This window comes from Gobio gobio (genome assembly GCF_949357685.1).
Source record: "Gobio gobio genome assembly, chromosome: 16".
NCBI classification, from domain to species: Eukaryota; Metazoa; Chordata; class Actinopteri; order Cypriniformes; family Gobionidae; genus Gobio; species Gobio gobio.
The window spans coordinates 1,577,144-1,600,276 of NC_137109.1; the positions used below are offsets into that span (position 1 = coordinate 1,577,144).

A 23,133-nucleotide genomic window follows, 5' to 3' on the forward strand; every position below is an offset into this window, starting at 1 on the left:
AGACAGCCTATGACTAAAAATCATTAGAAAGGTCTAAAGATTTATTGTAAAAAATTAATAAAAAAATAAAGAAATTCTGTGCTTTTTATCTGTGATATCAATTTCTTAAAGTCTATGTATTTAATATGAAATATGAGCCTCTTATGCATCCACTGTGGGGCAAAAACTGTACATTGGAGAAAAACATATGGGTTGTCATATAAATTTATTTAGAGAGAAGTATTATTTTTCATATTTGGTTACCCAAACGTTTCATTCATACTGGAAGCCAGAGGGCGCCCTCGAGCAGAAACTCCACATTTCCCTCAGAGAAGTAATCCTTAGCCCTAATGTGAAGCTAGCGATGTAGGATAAACTGAAGATAGAAACGCTTTGACTGATGAAACGAAGACAATAAACACGACTGCATCAAGCTATGGTGTATTTGAGTTCTTCAAGCCTTCACTATTGTCATAATAATAAGGTATGCAGTGCTGATTGAGTGCAGACTTTATCACTGTTTAGAATAATATAAAACAATGCATGTCTGCCTCATTCTGTCCAGAAAAATACAACGTTATTAAATGTAGACGTATTTTGCGGGCAGGTAATTGCATTTATCACGGGATTTGTAGTTTTATCACTGAGTACGTGTACCAACACCCCCAGAAAGAACTACAACACCCAGAACGAACGCTCTGAGGGCGGCGGAGCAAAGACTCTAGAGCTCCGCTTTGAGCTCCGCTTTCGCCATTCGATACTTTTTTGCTTCAGTGTAACGTTAATAACTTTCTGCAGCCAGCATTTCTGGAAATGAACGAGGATAACACTTTTTTTAAGACCTAACTAAATTAAATTTAAGACCTCTGGCGAAAATCTGGCCGTTTTTAAGACGTTTTAAGGCCTTACATTTTAAAAAATTAATTTTAGACTTTTTAAGACCCCGCGGGAACCCTGGATGATCATCCCATTGACTTTCATTGACGGAATGTTCAGATGAGCCAAGACTATTCAAACTCCAACTGTCAAAATTCAAAATGTGACAGTTGGAGAGGCTCGTCAGACTCCATTAACAGCCATTCTACAGTGTGTGTGTGTGTGTGTGTGTGTGTGTGTGTGTGTGTGTGTGTGTGTGTGTGATGGGTAGGTTTAGGGGCAAGGGCTGTGTGTGTGTGTGTGTGTGTGTGTGTGTAAAATGGGTAGGTTTAAATGATGTGACTTGAGCTAAACAGTGAACTGTAATCTCACTGTAACTGTACAGTATAATGATACTAACTGTAGTTTCTCCAGCTGTGATTGTGGGTTCATCAGTAGATCACTGAGGTTTCTCACTCCAGAGTCTCCTAGTTTATTCTCGCTCAGGTCCAGCTCTCTCAGGTGTGATGGGTTTGATTTCAGAGCTGAAGTCACAGCAGAACAACCTTCATCTGTCATATAACAGCCTCTTAACCTACATTAGGAGAAATGAGAAAAACAAACTCTTTATTCTGTTTCATTCAAATATCAAAACACAATTTCTTTCGTGTGTGTGAATGTGACTGACCTCAATCTCTCCAGTTTACAGTGTGAATCCTTCAGTGCGTCACATAAGGGCTTCACTCCTGTGTTTTCTAGTTTATTCCTGCTCAGGTCCAGCTCTCTCAGGTGTGATGGGTTTGATTTCAGAGCTGAAGTCAGGATGAGACACTGTTTCTCTGTAATACTGCAGACACTCAGACTGAAGACAGAAAGAGAAAATGACTCAGATCTGTGATGATCATCTTATTGAAGAGCTACAGCATATAGTCTGTCATTTAGTCTATAGTTTCCCTTTTTTTCTTATTAATATTTTAATTTATGTGTAATGCACTTTGAGTTGCTAGTAGATAAATTAGCCTTTCATCAAAGATTATTCTTCTGAGACTAAATTTCTGACTGTATCTCCTCCTAGAGCTTTAAAGCCACAACCACCAAACTCGGCTCAGACCTTCAGATCCGACTCACGGTTTTCCTAAAAATGACGATTTAAGAATTAAAAATCCCATTGACTTTCATTGACGGAATGTTCAGATGAGCCAAGACTATTCAAACTCCAACTGTCAAAATTCAAAATCTGACAGTTGGAGAGGCTCATCAGACTCCATTAACAGCCATTCTACAGTGTGTGTGTGTGTGTGTGTGTGTGTGTGTGTGATGGGTAGGTTTAGGGGCAGAGTGTGTGTGTGTGTGTGTGTGTGTGTGTGTGTGTGAGTGTGTGTGATGGGTAGGTTTAGGGGCAGTGTGTGTGTGTGTGTGTGTGTGTCAAATCAAATCAAATCAAATCACTTTATTGTCACACAGCCATGTACACAAGTGCAACAGCAGGTGAAATTCTTGGTGCAGTTCCGAGCAACATAGCAGTCATGACATGTACAACATTTAAAGCAGCATCAGATTACACATCTGATGCGCCCACAATTACTCACAGCACAGTAAACACTACAATAAATAATTTACACAATGTGAGTGTAGTTCTCACAGCTTTAACCAATATACACATACTTACAATATACATATACTTTAAACAATATACACTAAACATACATTAAACAGTATACATTAAGCTATAATAGTAATAATAATATACAATGTACAGTATCCATTATTATTCACAGAGATCCAATGTACAATAGGTGCTATATGATAAATGATAAATAATAATTTATAATAAATGTGTATATAATGTGTGTGTATCTACAGTGGGTTGTGCTGAGTGATATTCTGTCCGGTGTGTGTTATGATCCTGATGGGTCAAGAGTTAAGGAGTCTGATTGTTTGTGGGAAGAAGCTGTTCTGGAGTCGGCTGGTGCGTGTTCTGATGCTGCGGTACCGTCTGCCTGATGGCAGCAGTGAGAGCAGCCCATGGCTCGGGTGGCTAGAGTCTCTGATGATCCTCTGAGCTCTCTTCACACATCGCCTGGCGTAAATGTCCTGGAGGGAGGGAAGCTCACCTCCGATGATGCAGCTGGCCGTGCGCACTACCCTTTGCAGGGCTTTGCGGCTGCGGGCGGTACTGTTGCCGTACCAGGTGGTGATGCAGCCAGTCAGCAGGCTCTCTATGGTGCTGCTGTAGAACCGTGTGAGGATGTGGCGGCTCATTCCAAACCTCCTCAGCCGTCGCAGGAAGAAAAGGCGCTGATGAGCCTTCTTCACAACGGCCTCGGAGTGGACGGACCATGAGAGTTCCTCTGTGATGTGGACACCGAGGAACTTGAAGCTGCTGACTCTCTCCACCGGTGCTCCATCGATGGTGATGGGGCGGTGTTCTCTCTCATTCCTCCTGAAGTCGACCACCAGCTCCTTGGTCTTGCTGACGTTGAGGGAGAGGTTGTGCTCCTGACACCACCGTGTCAGAGTGTGCACCTCCTCTCTGTAGGCCGTTTCATCATTGTCAGTGATGAGACCTACCACCGTCGTATCGTCAGCAAACTTGATGATGGTGTTGGAGCTGTGGGTTGCCACACAGTCATGTGTGTACAAAGAGTACAGGAGTGGGCTGAGAACACAGCCCTGAGGGGCTCCAGTGTTGAGAGTCAGTGGTGAGGAGATGTTACTGCCCATTCTGACCACCTGGCGTCTGTTTGACAGGAAGTCCAGGATCCAGCTGCATAACAGGCTGTTTAAGCCGAGAGCCCGGAGTTTCATGTCAAGTATGGAGGGCACAATGGTGTTGAATGCTGAGCTGTAGTCTACAAACAGCATTCTCACATATGTGTTCCTCTTTTCCAGGTGGGAGAGAGCAGTGTGAATTGTTGATGAAATGGCATCATCAGTGGAGCGGTTTTTGCGGTATGCAAACTGCAGTGGGTCCAGTGAGGGGGGGAGAACAGAGCAGATGTGGTTTCTGACTAGTCTCTCAAAGCATTTGCTGATGATGGGGGTCAGAGCAACAGGACGCCAGTCGTTTAAGCAGGTGGTTTTTGCTTGCTTCGGTACAGGAACAATGGTGGACGTTTTGAAGCATGTGGGGACCACAGACAGGGAGAGGGACAGGTTAAAAATGTCCGTGAAAACTCCAGCCAGTTGGCGCGCGCACGCTCTGATGACGCGGCCGGGAATCCCGTCTGGACCCGCAGCTTTACGGACGTTCACCCGCCGGAAGGATCGGGTTACATCCGCTTCAGATACGGAGAGTGCACTAACCTCTGTATCTTCAGCCGCGAGCTCTCTCTCCGCGAGGGCGGTGTTTGTTCCCTCAAAGCGAGCATAAAAGGTGTTGAGCTCGTCCGGGAGAGAGGCAGCGGTGTTCACGGTGGAGTTTGAGTTCCCTTTATAGTCTGTGATGATGTTAATTCCCCTCCACATGCTTCTGGAGTCGGTGGTGTTGAACTGTCCTTCAATCTTGTCCCTGTACTGGCGTTTTGCTGCTTTGATTGTTTTCCGGAGGGCATAACTTGCTTGTTTATGCTCCTCCGCATTACCGGAGTTAAAGGTGAGGGACCGCGCATTGAGTGCCGCGCGAACATCCCCATTTATCCACGGCTTCTGGTTTGGGTACAGCCGAATTGTTTTGGTCGGAACAACGTCATCTACGCACTTCCTGATGAAACACGTTACGCTATCAGCGTAGACCTCGATGTCGTCATCAGAGGCCGACCGGAACATCTCCCAGTCCGCGTGATCAAAACAGTCCTGTAGCATAGAGTCCGATTGGTCCGACCAGCACTGGATGGTTCTGAGGGCGGGTGCTTCCTGTTTCAGTCTCTGCCTGTAAGCGGGCAAAAGTAGAATGGACGCGTGATCTGATTTGCCGAATGGTGGGCGAGGGAGGGACTTGTAACCCTCCTTGAAGGGGGAGTAGCAGTGGTCTAAAACACGGTTCCCTCGCGTGTTGATGCTAACATGTTGGTGGTATTTGGGTGCGATGCGCTTGAAGTTGGCTTTGTTAAAGTCCCCGGTCACAATAAACGCAGCCTCAGGATGCGCGGTTTCCTGCTCACTCACTGACCTATACAGTTCCTTTAGTGCCCGGTCTGTGTCGGCTTGTGGGGGAATATACACCGCTGTGATGATGACCGCGGTGAATTCCCTCGGTAGCCAGAATGGTCGGCACAGAACCATGAGAAATTCCAGATCAGGAGAGCAGAAAGACTTGATAGAGTGTACGTTCCTCTGGTCACACCAGGATCGGTTGATCATAAAACACACACCCCCGCCTTTGCTTTTCCCGGAGAGATCTTTTTCTCTGTCCATCCGATGCACGGAGAACCCCGTGGTTTCGATGGCTGAGTCTGGAATCTCAGCGGACATCCAAGTTTCTGTAAGGCAGATAATGCAGCAGTCCCTCGTGTCTCGTTGGAAAGAGATCCGCGCTCTCAGCTCGCAGAGTTTATTGTCCAGAGACTGAACATTTGCCAGTAAAATACTGGGAAGCGGGGGTCGGTTTGCGCGGCGTCTTACTCTGACGAGTACGCCAGCTCTACAGCCCCTTCTCCGGCGGCGTTTCCGCGGCCGGGCCACCCAGACAAAGGGTTCCGCTGCTGTGTTTGTAAGCGGCGTGTCGTCGTTGATGAATTTAAAGTCCGGTTTTCGGTGTGCGATTGCCGAACCAATGTCCAAAAGTGTCTGTCTGTCGTACGTAGTAAGGCAGACAACATCCAAGACAAAAAACACAAAAACTATAAACAGAACAAACAAAAAACTACAATGCTTCAGCAGAGCTTGCGACGTTGCGGCCGTCCTCGGCGCCATCTCAACTCAAAAAAGTTGAGATGTGTGTGTGTGTGTGTGTGTGTGTGAGTGTGTGTGATGGGTAGGTTTAGGGGCAGTGTGTGTGTGTGTGTGTGTGTGTGTGTGTGTGTGTGTGTGTGTGTGTGTGTGTGTGTGTGTGTGTGTGTGTGTGTGTGTGTGTGAGAGAGAGAGATAGAGTGAGAGTGTGTGTGTGTGTATCTGTCTGTCTACTCACTCGCTTCAAACTTTATGGTCCAGCTTTCTCAAGCCAACTTCAAAGTTTGTTTACAAAAATAATGAAGTGTGGTTCATCTTACCCCGGGGGCATCTTACCCAGACTTACACAATCAGTTTCAAATACTTGAAATGCAATTATTCACTAGTTCAACACTTCATTTTAACTGTGACCAATGGCAAAGGCCAGAAGATGCAATGCTACAGTATAAATGATGTGACTTGAGCTAAACAGTGAACTGTAATCTCACTGTAACTGTACAGTATAATGATACTAACTGTAGTTTCTCCAGCTGTGATTGTGGGTTCATCAGTAGATCACTGAGGTTTCTCACTCCAGAGTCTCCTAGTTTATTCCAGCTCAGGTCCAGCTCTCTCAGGTGTGATGGGTTTGATTTTAGAGCTGAAGTCACAGCAGAACAACCTTCATCTGTCAAATCACAGAAGCTTAACCTACATTAGGAGAAATGAGAAAAACAAACTCTTTATTCTGTTTCATTCAAATATCAAAACACTTTTTCTTTCTTGTGTGTGAATGTGACTGACCTCAATCTCTCCAGTTTACAGTGTGAATCCTTCAGTGCGTCACATAAGGGCTTCACTCCTGTGTTTTCTAGATTATTCCTGCTCAGGTCCAGCTCTCTCAGGTGTGATGGGTTTGATTTCAGAGCTGAAGTCAGGATGAGACACTGTTTCTCTGTAATACTGCAGACACTCAGACTGAAGACAGAAAGAGAAAATGACTCAGATCTGTGATGATCATCTTATTGAAGAGCTACAGCATATAGTCTGTCATTTAGTCTATAGTTTCCATATTTAGCTTGTAATCGTGTCACACTAGTTCTGTTTGCTGGAAACTGTTGTTTCTTCTTTCATTTTTTAAACTATTCTGTTTTAATCTCTGTTGTTTATTGTAGCAGCAGATGCAGATCTCATGATATTTCTGCAGAACAACATGTAGGGTAAGATGGGGAAGATGCCCCCCTTCAGAACAATGTGGATTTACTGTTAAACTGTAACATATTTAAAGAGAAGTTTAGCATGAGCAGGATATGATGATGCATTAGCTCAATAAACTCTTACAGAATGTGTTGTGGGGAACATCAGTTAGGATGACATTCCAGAGACCAGTTTATATCCATCTCTCTAAAAGCTGACTTTAACCACCAAACTCATTCCTAAGGTTTAGGCAAGAGCTGCGATAAAAGATCCTTCAGGACCTCCTGGATGCAGCAGCAAAAGAGAGGCCACAGAGATCTATCTAAATCCATTCATACACGTTTGCAGGCCTTACATTTATATAAACTGCAACACATCCACTTCATCTTCATACAAAGCACAGTTTATGTTAATGATTATTGACTATAAACACAACAGTCCACGGGAGAGATCCATTAACAGATAAACAAATGCGTGGATGATGATTTAACCGTTTATTATCATGTTTGGTCTCTAAATAAATGCTTAGGCATCGTATGGAACAGATAATCACCATTTGCCAGAACCATTAGGTGGTTTCCATAAGAAGCATTCCCATACAATTCTCTTCCATTGCTCCTTTCTGTTCAACAGCATTGCATTTATCCATTCTGTGTTCACATCATTTATTGGGTTTATTGGTTCATTCAGTACTTTTCTTTTTGGTTATTAGTTAACTATCCTTTAGAAGTGCATGTTCATTACTACAATTAATAATCGTTGAAGTATTTACTCTTGCATATCTATTGTTAATACATTTCATTCATTTTATTACACTGTGTCTTCATTGTGTCTATGGTCAAAGACTCTACTAGTTGTCCAGACTCGCAAATCCTTCAGATAAATCCGCTGACCAACTCCCTCTAGTTTACAGTGATTCTGAATGACTGAACAGCTCTTTTGGGAGTGTTCTTATATTGTTAAGAGAGTATTTTTAGCTGGTGCACCGTATCAAAAGCGGGAAGTGGTCACCTGATACACTCATAACCACACCTTAAGTGATATGTGATCTAAAAATCACTACGTCATCAGTGAATTGAGTAAAACTCACAACAGTATAAATTACTTTTGATTTAATTCTTAATAATAATTATATATGTTTAAAGTGTCATCAATGTAAAATACTAAATCATCTATTCTATTTAAAATTACATTTTGACAATTGAGTTGAATAACCGATGAGAGACAAAGCAGAATCCCAGTAAAAGAGATTCATCAGAAAGATAAAATTATTCTGTGACTTTAGTACAGGCATATGAATATTAACTAGGGGTATGACGAGACACTAAGCTCATGAGACGAGACGAGACGAGACACAAGATTTTTGCACAGTATGTTTAAGGACAAAATTGACTAAATTCATAACTGGAAAAATAGACTGCAGGTGCATTTTGAAATGTTTTAACTAATCATCTGGTAATGAATGTCATTTCAGTTCTACTTTCTGAGAATGAATTATCATATGCATTGAAAGACAACAATACTCAAGCACTGTAACAAACAAACTCAACTGACTGGCTTCTCTCCTGTATGATTTCACATGAGTCTCTTCAGACCTTACTGTACATGAATTATGAGCTTCCAGAACTTCTGACTGAAGCCCTGTTCACACCGCCAGCGACAAAGCGACACGATCCCATTCATTTCAATGGACCGCTGGCGACTTCCGGCGACATGAGCGACAGTGGCCGTTGGAGACAGAATGTGGGCGTGTCAAGCGACGCGAGACACATGACAAAAGTTCAGAAATGTAAACTTTATGCAAATGGGAACCGATTTTAACGTGCGACAACCAATAGGAGTGAAGTCAGTGGAGTGCATGTGATCCGTCTGCTGTACAGCTACTGCGGTGTGTCAAGATGGAGAAGTTGATTTTAACTGTTAGCAGGCGTTGTTCCTCGTTCATTGTTCACATATTAAACACGTAATGCACTGATTTCATTTATATTAAGTCATTTCCCTCCAAAATGTTTGTTTTTAGCGGCAAAACAATGTAAATTATGTAGGAGGAGGGTGATCTGCTAATGACGTTTATAGGCAACCCGTAGTGGGAACGTTTTGGGAGTTCATTTTAGTCCATCCTGAAGTCCGTTTTGCAGAGATGGACTAAAAATGAACTCCCAAAACGTACTGCCAGATTCTGGAAGATGAATTCTTCAAACAGTGGTACTAGAGGATGTGGTGCTGGTCCTTCAAGAGTCACTCTCAACCTATCTGTCCATAAAGCCTATAAAAAAACCTTCTTCATGTATTTTACAACACTTCAGCTTATGATTCTTATCTAGTGGGGGTCATTTTTTAGGATTCTTTACCTAACTGAAGTCTCTGAGATCCTGACACCTTGCACTTCTGGAGACTCCAGGTAGGTTGCAGCTTTGGAAAATGGTGGCGCTGGAGACTAAAGGGTTCCTGATGGTTTCACCCTTAATTCTTCACCTTAATTCTTAATTCTTTTGCAGTTAACAGGTGTCTTTTCTTCACCACCTGTTTTTGTCAGATCCTGCTGACCCAATGAGCATTTCACTGTCCAATGGTCATGCCTTAACTGCAATGTCTAGTATTGCATTAGTATTGCATCCTTCTCATGGGCATTTAATACTTTTTGACTTTTCAGCCTGAGTTAAATCTCTTTTTTGGCTCAATTTATCTGTAAAAGAAAACATGCCTAATAATTCTGCACACCTGAATATAAGGTGATTTTCATTTCCAGCCTTCATGAACAATTATATATCACTTATACATTATTAAATACTAAATCAATAGTAGTTATTAGGATTACTGTGGTTTGGAATTGGTCAAATGTGCCTGGAAAAAAAAATATGATCAGAAAATCAACGTGCCTAATAATTCTGCACTCCCTGTAATGTTTCCTGAAGTGTACTTATATTGTTAGTATGATTTTTACATCATAAAATGTAATAATTTAGAAATAAAAGGCATTTTTTCTATACTGATGTTTGCCCTCTGGCTGAATACCCTGTTTCAAGAGGCGTGTCTGCTGTGAGACTTCAGTAAAAACGCCCACTGTTGTGATTGGCTGACATCTTTGCATTTGAATGAGTATCAGATCTTGTAGCGGAGGGGGCGTGGTTTAACGAGGTCTACTAGGCACGAGCAGAGCCTGCTGCCAGAGAGACGGATGGACCTGAGTTCACTTCTCATCAGTTCTGTCAGTACGTCTCAGTTCAGTGAACTGTCTTAGTTACTAGCATATACTACAGGTTATTAGTCTATTTCTAGTCGGAGGGGCTGTCACTCATGTCAGAAAGTTAGTAACTCTAGTAAATTATGGATCAGCGCTGACTGGAGACGCGAACCGTTTAGAACGATTCAGTCCGATTTGGTGAACTGGTTCGGTTCACTAAAAAGAACTGGTTCAAAAGAAAGATTCGTTCGCGAACCGGACATCATGGACCAGAGACAGAGCGATTGCTAACAAAGTTATACATAGTAACTACTGAGAAATGAGAGCGCTGTCTGTCAGCACAAGTTTATTTTGTGTGTATCTGAGAGTTCTGAATAAACACGAGTCCCAGTCACGCCGAGTCCGTCTTCATCCTTATTCTACCAACTTTGTAACACATGCAATTTACCATTACAGCTGTCAAGATGAACGAGTTACGAGTAAGTGTTGATTATAGCATTATTTTTAGATATTTTCCTATCATATGAAAAGCGTCAGTGACGCGCATTGAGTACACAGCGCAAACAAAGACACAACAGCAGTAATCGAATGTAATCCAGTTTATTGTGGGCTAGGCTGGCTAGCCCGGATACACTCACGCTTACCCCCTTATGCTTAATCTCACGCCGCGTTTGGTGCCTCCGCTGTGGGCCAGATGCAGTACTGGGGGTCGGGGATGTTGAAGGCTGACCGGTCAGTGCAACCCGAGCTTCGGCGTGTATGAGTTTTATCTCTAAAGAGATGTGAGTCTGCCAATGTTGAGCAGAAACTCACGACTGTATGCACATTTTACACTGACTCACAAGATAGAAACACCGTTCTGTCGGGAGAGAGAGAAGCCGCAGCACGAATAATAAAGTTCTGTGTGAACTTGAATAATTAGCTACACATCAGAAATCACTGATCACAGATCAGAAGGTACTGAAAAAAGACTTCTGTTTTCATTTATAGATCCAAACACTGAGAAACTGCCAGCGTTCATTCGTTCACAAGCCATGATCTCTCCAGGACAAATATGGCGCTTGCATGGGCGTGCCAAAATCTCTGGGCGGAGGAAAGGGAGGTAACCGTTCCTGTTTTGACTTCATAACAGGAGACTTCAAGATTGGCTCGTCTGGCCTGTCATTTTCTCAAAGGCAGAGAAAGACAGCCAGAACTCGGTTTACAACGATCAAAATTTCTAGCCACTTGGGGACAATATTCAGGCTACGGGAACTCATATTAATGTTGAAAAACCTCATAAAATGACAATTTCATGCCATGGGACCTTTAAATTGGCTATACTTAATGTTGGATGTATAAACCTGAAGAAGAGAATTTTTCAATTAAAACTTATCACAATAAATGTATGTAAGCAGCGTCCGTACTACGAGTTAAGGATACTGCCTTACAACCCCAGTGAGCAAGATAAAGGGGAAAAGTGAGAAAAACTCACTAGAAAGATACAAAGCAAACATATACAATTCTGGAAAGTGGCCATACGGCAATAAAGGAGATAAATATTTAGAAATAAAACGGGTAGAATGCTCGGTAGACTTTATTCATTTTTGCTTTGTCTTTTTATTCTCTGAAATTTTCTAGGGACCCCTTAGAACCTTCTGGAGGACCCCTGGGGGTCCCCGGACTCCAGTTTGAAAACCACTGGTTTAGAGAATAAAAACTTGACCAAAATCACTTTGTTTTTTGTCGGGGGAAAACAAAGGAGCGTTCGAGCGTTCATGCTTGCGGTTGCCAGATTTAAATTATTTAAATCCCCCAATCAGCGCTTTTCTATGCAGGGTTTTCTTAAACGTTGCAATCTGACAACCCTGATTCATGTGCACATGAGCTCTGCTATCAAAGCTTCTCAGTGATGAACTGTAATACATCCAAGCAGGGATCTCTTGATTATTTGTGATTACTCTGTCCATAAGTCCATTTTGCTGTTGTTTTAATAGAAAAACATTAAATTAATGTGAAATTTCTTTAATGTTTTTCTCTTTTTTTCCAGGGCCAGTGAGGTTGTGTGTGGAACTGGGGAGGCTAGCTGCTTCCTTTTGCGGTGTTTCACAGTGTGCTGATACAACTTCCCTTTGGTGGGTGTGCGTGGTGTTTGCTTTTGTGTGAATTGAGGTGGGTTTTGGATGACCTCCGAGTTGCAGCTGGCCTGCCTGGTTCCCACTAATCCTGGCCCTGGGTATTATAATTCTGCCATTGTGGGAGTTTTAAATCAGCGCTTGTGATTTTTATAATAAAATTTATATTTTGTATTGCTACTCGCGTCTCTCTCTTAATTCCTTGCCTTCAGTTGGTGGAACTTATCAGTGTGTCTTTTATTGGGAGTTATTTTTCCCTGGCCTCCCACCAGGGTGGCGTAGTCGGGTAAAATTAAAATGGTGATTAACATCCCTCACCATATGATCTCTGCCACATTAGAATTAAAGGGTACCTCAACCCCAGTTCAGAGCCTAACTCCACCCACTGGTAATATTTGAAAAATGCTGGAAAAATAGGCAGAGCCCAGCGGAGACAGAGGGGACGAACCGAGGGCGGGGCTGAGCGGGGGGCGTGCACCTGAGACCCGCGGTGATGGATTGATTGACAGCTGTCAGACTCGCAAAGATGGAGAATGACTGGAGTGACGGCAGTGGCTTTGCAACAGGGCAGTCCTTCAAAGTAGAGGACCATTCTCCCCCACCTTCACCTGAAGTGGAGGAGGGTGAATTGTCTGTGGACACAGGGCCAGAGCCTTATAAATTCCAGCCGCTGGCTCAAACTGCGCTAACTCCCGATGCCGACGATGCTAGTGAAGCAGCAGCGCAAGAGAGAATGAACAGTCAAATCCTTCTACTGAATGCCACTAAAAATAGATCAGATACATGCAATGTATTTTTATTCAAATTAACTGAATCAATAAGGAGCGCAGGACAAATAAGTTCAAACCTAATAGCCTATTATAATTTCCTCAAATAAAAGTTAGACTGTACCCCAGCACTTTGCGGTATTGTTGTTCGTTACTACGGCAACCACTTGCGTGTCAAGGTTTGAAAAGCACGTCTCATGTATGAAACATGACGGGCGGCAAAAATATCGCAAAAAAAGTCTGACGTGTACTGACAACTGCATTATTTAACCGTATTTTCTTCATTAGAATGTTAAAGCAAGTGTCAAGTGAGTTTCATTCATAATGTTTCTACTTCATGTAACATGACAGTTCATACTGGAGTGAAGCCGTTCTCATCATGTGATGGGGAAAAAAATTCATAGGGCGTGGTGAGCTCGTGCCAGGGGCGCGGATAGTGAGCCGTTTGAAGAACCACCGTCACGATGACCTACAACGTCCAATAGGAAAATTCAACTGCAGTAGCCACCGTTCAACCTTAAGAGGGCAGCACTCAGACGGTTTTACACCATATAACATAGATTTAAAACACTTTATACTCAAATGTCAAAACATTTACTCGAATCAATGAACAGCACTAATTAAGCCCCAGTCTTGCAGATGATTAACTAAAAAAAGTTGGTTTTGGGTTTAGTTACCCTTTAAGAGTAAAGTAAGATTATAAATGATCAATCCTCACGTCAGTGTGTTGAGTTGACAGTGTTTATCCTGCAGTAGAGCAGCGAGCTGATTCGCTCCTGTGTCTCCTAGTTTACGTCCTCTCAGATTCAGCTCTCTCAGGAGTAATGGGTTTATACCCACAACTCTATTCACATACTGACAGGCTTCATCTGCAGCAGGACTCAAAAACCTGCAGAAGGGAAGATGAAGCGGATTCAGTTCAGTTCTCAAATAAACCTGCTGTAATGAACACATCCATCCGTTGCTGTGAGGAAAACCATTTATATGATCTTTGTCTTCAAATCACTGTCAACTGTGATGCAACAACAGATTGTACAGCTTAATGTTTTACTGACATAATATTTCCATCATTTATTTTGTAAGTTATTTTATCCTGTCTCACCTCAGTGTCTTCAGTTGAGAGTTTGGATCCTGTTGTAAATCATGGAGTTCCTTCACTCCTGATGGTCCAGGATAATTTCCTGTGAGATCCAGCTCTATCAGGTGTGAAGGGTTTGATCTCAGAGCTGAAGCCAGAGCTTTATAACCTTCTTCTGTTACACTGCAGTTAGAGAGTCTACAACAGAGAGGAACATGTTACATTCGGCTGATTAATCAGTTATTCTGAACATCACCAGGACAATATAAATCATTAAAGTGAAGAATTACAACTTAATATGGAGTAAAACAAAAAGCACAGAGAACTTTAATAATGGCCACACAATAAAAGTCGACACAAAGGTCCCATTGAAAAGCTGTGGAAGGACCTGAAACGTCCAGTTCATGCTGGAAAACCTACAAACTGCCCTAAGCAAATCGAATGTAAAGAGTTTTATCTCTAAAAACAGACTAGCTTATAATGCTAGTATATGGGGCATATAATAAGTCAAATTAAATCGTTAGTTAATACCACTAACAAGGCTCAAAAATAGCCTCACACTCACGGTAGCATAATGAGGGTCCCTACATGCAAACCGAAGCATTGAGAACTTTGTAAGTGTACAAACAGTTTAATAAAAAGATACTTTAAAAAGACAGTACATTACGCATATGCAGACAGGACCCATCTTGGAAAACAGCGTTCGTGGCTCGATTGGCTCGATTCATTGAGACTCCTGTCTGTATACGCGTAATGTACTGGCCTCCTAATTGGCCTCCTAATCATCCCCATATATATATACGATTGGTATCATCCCTCAGTCTCCTCTCCACCAATCAGCTGGTGTGTGGTGGGCGTACTGGCGCAATATGGCTGCCGTCGCATCATCCAGGTGGATGCTTTACATTGGTGGTGGTTGAGGAGATTCCCCCTTCTATGTAAAAGCGCTTTGAGTGAGTGCCTAGAAAAGCGCTATATAAATGTAATAAATTATTATTATTAAATTATTAATGTACTGTCTTTATAAAGTATCTTCTTTTTAAACTGTTTGTACACTTTAGTGGTAATAACTAGCGTTTTAATTTTACTTATTATATGCCCCATATACTAGCGTTATAAGCTAGTCTCTTTTTAGAGATAAAACTCTTTACATTCGATTTTCATGAAAACGCATCCCAGAGAACGATCTACTCGGTAACCATGTGTTAATTACCCCTAGGTTCATTTTTCACTGGAGTTGTCTTTTAAATGCATCATTAATAAACGGCATACAGTAAATAATACACCAGCAAAATCATGGAAACTTAATGATATGATCAAACCAAGATCGGAGCATTTGAGTTCACTAGTTACAATCCAAGTCTGTTCTCACTTCTGTATTGTTTCAAAGCAAAGATTTGTCAGATTTCAGCATTTGAAACTATTTTATAGCCACAGTTTCAAATGCTTTAATATTTACTGCTCTTCTACTGATACACATAACAAGCCGTTAACTAATAGTATTTCTGAATCTTTCTTCAGATGGAGAAACACCAGAAAGTCCAGAGCTATAAATTATGTGACTTGAGTCCAGTTGCCTTAACCCTTAATCGTCCCTTGGGGTCCAGCTGACCCCACTGGACTTTTCCTCCATTTTTTAAAAGTGTTCCCTTCATCTCAGGGCCATGAGACTCGGTGACTTTTCCTAAATAATCTATCTAAACATGCACAAAAAATCTGGGCTTGATTTGGTTGTTCTAAGGGTGTGTCCCTCGGGGTCAGATTGACCCAACATTGAAAACGAATGGGAAAGTGTAAAAAATGAAAAAAATTCCCTTTTTTTGTCAATTTTTTTTTACTAAATCCAGTATAAATCTGAAAATTTCCACATTTATATCAAGGTCTGGTCCTAGAGCATAAACACAAAGTAGAACGAACTTTCTATCTCATACACACACACGTACACACACACACAAACACACACATGTGTGTGACTGCAACAGAGAGTATTTTTATTGAAATTGGCAAATAAAATCAACAAAACTGGCATAAATCTGAAAGATTTTCATACATAAATGAAGTACTAATACTAGAGCACAAATGCAATATGGAACAAGCATGTTCACTCACACGCACACACACACAAACACAAACACAGGTGTCTGGAGCATTTTTTTTGGATTTTGGCAATGAATGGGAAAATGTAAAAAATGCTTTTTTTTTCACTTTGTTTGTAAAAAAAAATCAACTAAATCCAGTATAAATCTGAAAATGTCTACATTTATATCAAGATCTGGTCCTAGAGCATAAACACAAAGTGGAACGAACTTTTTGTCTCATACACACACGCACACACACACACACAAACACACATGTGTGTGACTGCAACAGAGAGCATTTTTATAGAAACTGGCAAATAAAATCAACAAAACTGGCATAAATCTGAAAAAATTCCATACATAAATGAAGGACAAATACTAGAGCACAAATGCAACATGCACAATCATGAGAAAGAGAGGAAAAAGGGCAAATAAAAGAAAGATGAAAGGCAGCTTAACTTTTGCATAACTTCCCTATGGACCTCTATTGGATAATGTGGTCATTGCACTCTCTTTCTCTTTAACTATAATTCCTAAAGTTTTTCCACAAACCTACAGATGGCGGTATTCTATCCCTAACACATAGAGCAATGTCCAAAAACTATTTATATTTATTTAAGATCATCATTCAAGTGATTTTTTCATAAAAAAATAATTTTTAATGAGCTAATTTATGACATAGTAAGGTATTTGTGCAGCAAATAGGTAAAAAACTACCAAATACCCACAAAAACACAGCATAAATGTATAGTTGAGAAGTAAATAAAAAAAATGATATATAGTTTTCCATGTAAAAAAATTATATTTCCTTATGCAATCGCTCTGTAAAAGTTTGGGGTCTATCTGACCCCAAGGGACTCAAACGTAAACCCTACTTGAGGGGCGATTAAGGGTTAAAATAAAATAAACAGTGAACTGTAATCAAACTGTAACTGTACAGTATAATGATACTAACTGTAGTTTCTCCAGCTGTGATTGTGGGTTCATCAGTAGATCACTGAGGTTTCTCACTCCAGAGTCTCCTAGTTTATTCTCGCTCAGGTCCAGCTCTCTCAGGTGTGATGGGTTTGATTTCAGAGCTGAAGTCACAGCAGAACAACCTTCATCTGTCATATAACAGCAACTTAACCTACATTAGCAGAGAGAGAGAGAGAGAGAGAGAGAGAGAGAGAGAGAGAGAGAGAGAGAGAGAGAGAGAGAGAGAGAGAGAGAGAGAGAGAGAGAGAGAGAGAGAGAGAGAGAGCGAGAGAGAGAGAGAGAGAGAGAGAGAGAATTGAATTTTTGAATTTTAAAAAAACCTTTATTTCACAATCAACTTAAAACACACAAATTAAACAAGTTAAAACAGAAAACCGATTACGGGAAAAAAATTTATTCATCTTCTAAAATGGTACAAACAATTCCTTTACAACACCAAATCTTCTCAAAAATAAACAAATCATTCATAGTTTTATAAAACTTGTAATCAATCAGTACTCTTGATTTCACCAATGATAAAAAAGTCTCAATGATGTTCTGACCATGTTTCTGTTCAATTTGATCTCTTCTACTAACATATATTGCCATTTTTGCTTGACCAATTATAAAATTCAGTAACTGGCAAATATACTTCTTTTTTTGACTATATTTAAAGCCCAAGATAAACACAGTTTCAGTAAACAATTCATTAAACCCACAAAAAATGTTTTCTAAAAACTCAAACAATGATATCAATCTAGCACATTGTACAAATGCATGGAAAACTGTTTCTCTTTGTAAGCAAAAGGGACAATCATCATTAACTTCCACATTTAAAACAGAAACAAAAGAATTAACAGCTATAATACCATGAAGAATCCTCCATTGCAAATCCCCAACCTTTTTTGATAATGGCGGTTTATAAAGAATTCTCCATTCTGGTTTTACATCTTCCTTCAAACCAAAAAACTTCCTCCACGGTGTATCAGGTTTACTTGCCAGATGATTCTTATTAAAACCCATCACACAAGCTCCATACAATATCTTTCCTTTAGTAGTTAATAAATCTAACCACCGCAAGTCCCAACTTTTAAATGGAAAACCCTTAAGACCATCCAACTTTGGTGAAAGCATTAAACAAGGAAAAAAATCATTTTCATCAGGAATAGATTCTCCAGAGAAATATTCTTTTACCATTAAACTCTCTTCTGTTGTGAGGGAAGACTTTAACTTTTTTAGAAAAAGAGCAACTAAACGAATAGATCTAGTGCCTAAAAAATCAGCTACTTTTACATCATTGTCCAAATTTTCTCCAGCTATATCCAGCAATTGTCTTAAAATAATCACTTTTGATTCTTGAAGCCTAAATCCACAATTAAAAAAACTGTTATTGTCCTTTACATCCAACCGGGCTCCAAGAATTAAAGGTTCCTCCAGGAGCCAGTGAAGTGAGTACGGGTTTTCGGATTTCTGAATATAAAACAGACTCCAAGCTTTAAAAAGACTCTTGTAAAAAGGAGGGAAAACAGACAAGTCCATTTTTAAAGGGTTTAGTAGAAACAAATGTTTATCCAGTCCGAAACCTCCAAAGTTTTGCAAAATAATATGGGCCATTGCCCTCCAGCTGACCTCTGATGCACCATCTAAAAGTCTCTGCAGAAACTGTAAACGAAACGCTGCAGTTCTGCTCTGTAAATGGATCAGTCCTTGTCCTCCTTCTTCCTTGGGTAGATAAAGAACACTCTGTCGAATCCAATGTAATTTGTCCCAAAAAAAGTCTACAAGTATCGCCTGTATTTTCATCAGTATTTGGGAAGGTGGATCAACACACACCAGCTTATGCCACAGTGAAGATGCAACCAGGTTGTTGATAACAAGAATTCGTCCTCTATATGACATTTTAGGGAGCAGCCACTTCCATTTTTCTAAACGTCCTTTAATTTTTTCAACAACTCCTTCCCAATTCTTTTGTTGATTGGTGTCATCACCTAAAAAAACTCCCAAATATTTTAATCCACCTTTACCCCAGACCAAACCTTCAGGAATTTTTGGATTACCAATTTTCCATTTACCAACCAAGAGTGTTTCACATTTCTTCCAATTCACTTTTGCAGAAGATACAAGAGTAAAATCATTAATTACATCAAATAAACTTTGCACATCTTTTTGTCCACTTACAAACACCATTATATCATCAGCATAAGCAGATAAACATATCTTTTTTGTACAGTTAGGCAATCGTATTCCATCCATTTTTTTCCCTTATTTTTTGTAATAAAGGCTCAATGGCTAAGGCATACAACATTCCAGACAGAGAGTACCCTTGTCTTACACCTCTTTTAACCTGAAATGGAGCACATAAACCGCCATTAATCTTCAAAACACTTTCAATATCACTATAGAGTACCTGGACCATCATAATAAAATCTCTTTTAAAACCGAAAGCTGCTAAAGTTTTCCATAAATAGGGGTGCTCAACCCTATCAAAAGCCTTCTCCTGGTCCAGTGAGATCAATCCAAAATCCAAATCAAGCAACTTTGACACCTCTAAAGCATCCCGAACTAAAGAGATGTTATCAAAAATGGATCTGCGAGGAATACAGTAGGACTGGTCTGGATGTATTACTTGCCCTATTACTTCAGCCAATCTGTTTGCCAACACCTTAGAGAGCAGTTTGTAATCACAACAAAGAAGTGATACAGGGCGCCAATTCTTTATTTCTGTCAAATCTCCTTTCTTCGGTATAAGCGTTATCACTGCCCTCCTGCAGCTCAACGGCAACATACCTACTGACAGACTATCACCCAGCACTTGTAACAAGTCCGCTCCCAATTCGGCCCAGAAAGACTTGTAAAAGTCAACTGGGAGGCCGTCAATCCCAGGAGCTTTTCCCGATTCCATGTCATGAAGGGCCTTATATAACTCCCCCAGGCTTAGCACACCTGAAAGAGCCACATTACCCTCTTCTGACATCTTTGGTAGGGAGCTCAAGAAAGTGCTGTCTACATCACCCTCCGTTTCATACTCACTTCTAAACAGATTTTTGTAAAAACCAACTGCTCTCTCTCTAATGTCACTGGGGTTCAGCAAAAACTGACCATCTTCCGATCGCAAGGCTTTAATCAACCTCTTCTGTCCATTTTTTTTCTCTAAACAGAAAAAGAATTTTGACGGTGCATCCATATGACTTATATTTTGAAATCTTGATCTGACCAATGCGCCCTGTGTTCTGTATTCCAGCAGTTCCGCTAACTGAGCTTTCTTTTTGAAAAATAGTTCAAAATGATTACTTGTCCCAGTTGATTCAGCTATTTTTTGACACTCACTTAATTCATTCTCCAAAATTTCCAAAGATTTTTTAGCCTCTATAGTGACATTGCGAGTGTATTGTTGACAAAACTGTCTAATTTTAACTTTACCAATGTCCCACCACTGCTGTATTGATCTAAAATTAGTCTTTGATTTTCTATAATTCTGCCAAAAATACTTAAAAGAATCTCTAAAAAAACTATCACTCAGTAAAGAAATATTAAAATGCCAATAGGCACTACTAGGCTTAATGGAATTCAAAATAAAACTACATTGTACCATGCTATGATCAGAAAATCCTATTGGAATTATAGAGCATTTTTTGAAAATATTAAGTTGATGTGAAAACCCATACAATCGATCTAATCTGGCAAGGGATGCCATGTTTTCCCTCACATGAACCCATGTATATTGTCTCACGTTTCCATTTAATTGTCTCCAAATATCACATAGTTCAAACTTCTTAATAAAATGAATAAGACGTTTCTGAGACGGCAAATGGGGTTCAACATGGTTCCTATCAATCATATTTTCTGTGCAATTAAAATCTCCCCCCAAAAACAAATATTCATCTTCTGAGCAACTTTGTAAAGTCGTACATAATAAATCTAAGAAAAACAATCTTTCCACAGGAACTGTTGGAGCATAAATACAGATACAAACCAAAACATAGCTTTCATAGACAGCTCTAATTTTTAGTAATCTTCCTTTCACAACTTCATCAACTACATAAGAAATTGGACTAAAATTCTTAGAAAATAGCACTGAAACTCCTGCACTTATTGAAGTGGTATGGCTTAAAATTGTTAACCCCTCAAATTCTCTTCCCCAGTCTGCTGCATTCCCCCCATCACTATGTGTTTCTTGTAACATTACAATATCAAGATTCTTCTGTTTCATTAATACATTTAACATTCCTCTTTTCTTAATATCTCTAGCACCATTTATATTCAGGGTTGCTAGACTAACTTCACTCATGACCAATAGAAGAAAAACCCACCAAAAAAAACCCCACACTTATTAATGTGGAAAATGAGCTTAACTTATTAAACATCATCCTTAAGTTTCTCTACATTCCTCACCAACTTTTTTAAACGAAAAACTTCTCTATTTGTAAAACATCCTTCAGCCATAAAATGTCTTGTTTTCTCAACAAACTGTGTTATATTAGGGAAATAATCTTGTACACACACACCTCTCTTGTTCTTTGTTGACTTAAGGAACAATTTTATCTCTTCACTATCATAGCTCCGAACAGAGAAGTCACTCAAAGACAACGCCACACTGGAATCTGAAGATTCACTATCACTTTCGGTTTCATTATCATTGCTACCATCCAAGTCAGCTTTCTTCCCAGCTTTTTTATTTTGAGACTTATCAATCTTTTTTCTTTTTAGAGGTGCTTTGAACATTTCTATTTGTGCCTCCATTTCCATGTCCACACAATCAATTCCACTCTTCTTTTGTACAACCTGTGTTACACTTCCAATAGTAGCATCTTCTCTTTCTTTTTCAGGATGTTTTGATTGTTTTACATCAGATACAATATCAACTTGGTCTTTCTTTTCTGTATCTATACCTGTGACAACAACAGATTTTGTTCCAACTATCTCCTTACAAGTAACCACTTCAGTCTCACTATGATTGTCACCCTGCAACTCCGAGCTCAGTGAAACTACACCAGCTTCTCTACTACTCGTACTTGGATTGGAAACCGTATCCCCTTTCTCAGTGACTTTCTTTTCTGGGCAGTTAAGAATCAGATGTCCTATTTTTCCACAACCAAAGCATTTCGTCTTCGCAGTTGTTACAAAAATGACGTAATCAAAATCATCAACTCTAAAACTAAGTGAAAAATCCAATTCCTCATCATCCTGAATAATCATGTATGCAAATCTCCTGAAAGACACAATATGTTTCAACAGGGGAGAGCCCGTACTAATCGGGATTTTTTTTATTGGGGACACCAATTTACCATAACGTGATAAAGCTTCTGTTATTATCTGGTCACTGAGAAAGGGGGGAACGTTAGATAAGGTGACCCTCTTAGATGGTAGTGAGAGGGGAAGAACCTGAACAAAATCACCACCAATCACAATTCCACTCTCAACTGCTTCATTCACTTTTTCAACGTTACTAAGAAAAATCACAGTAGCGTTATTCATCCTCGATGCGGATAGAATAGATCCATGTCCCACAACTTCGCCGCAAACGCCACTTTCACCGCATTACGTCGCGTGAGCGTGGACAAAACCTGTGTAGCTGGGGTCGTCATGCTTTCTCCGGTAAAGCCCGGTAGCACGCGGCCCAAACCACACACAAAAACTACCACAAACTAAAAAACAAACACACACAAACAAAAAGGCGGAAAAGAGAAAGATATTTAGACACAGACAACAACTTCACTCACCGCACTCCACTCGCAAAACACCACTCACGCACTCAACACCCGCACCGGAAGTGAGAGAGAGAGAGAGAGAGAGAGAGAGAGAGAGAGAGAATTGAATTTCAAACACCCTTTATTACAAATTAAAACATTTTCCAGTGAATAAACACAGCACAAATCAAAACTAAAACACAATTATCTTAAAAAGGATGCAAAATGCAGATCATCATCAATTATCTCACATAAAACCCTCTTATAACACCAAATCAAATCAAAAGCAACAAGATTGCTTGTTGCAGCAGCACCTAACCAAAATATTGTGCCACCTAACCAATCAAGAATAGCACTTAACATTCCATTCGATTCATTTTCTGTCTGTCTAATTTATTTAAAAAAAAAAAAAAAAAATAAATAAAAAA

General features: G+C 40.2%; 2 protein-coding genes across 2 annotated transcripts in view; both read right to left on the reverse strand.

The window, feature by feature from the left end:
* LOC307139813 (NACHT, LRR and PYD domains-containing protein 12-like) overlaps positions 1-23,133 on the reverse strand; it is a 133,156-nt gene that overhangs the window by 3,733 nt on the left and 106,290 nt on the right. The window contains exons 8-14 of the mRNA XM_079838919.1: positions 17,017-17,190; positions 14,008-14,181; positions 13,624-13,794; positions 6,448-6,621; positions 6,181-6,354; positions 1,523-1,696; positions 1,256-1,429 (exon numbers count right to left, since the gene is read on the reverse strand). Coding sequence (XP_079695045.1) covers positions 1,256-1,429; positions 1,523-1,696; positions 6,181-6,354; positions 6,448-6,621; positions 13,624-13,794; positions 14,008-14,181; positions 17,017-17,190 — 1,215 coding nt within the window. The remainder of the gene's footprint in view (positions 1-1,255; positions 1,430-1,522; positions 1,697-6,180; positions 6,355-6,447; positions 6,622-13,623; positions 13,795-14,007; positions 14,182-17,016; positions 17,191-23,133) is intronic.
* LOC307139811 (uncharacterized protein) overlaps positions 1-23,133 on the reverse strand; it is a 283,388-nt gene that overhangs the window by 2,837 nt on the left and 257,418 nt on the right. The window lies entirely within an intron of this gene.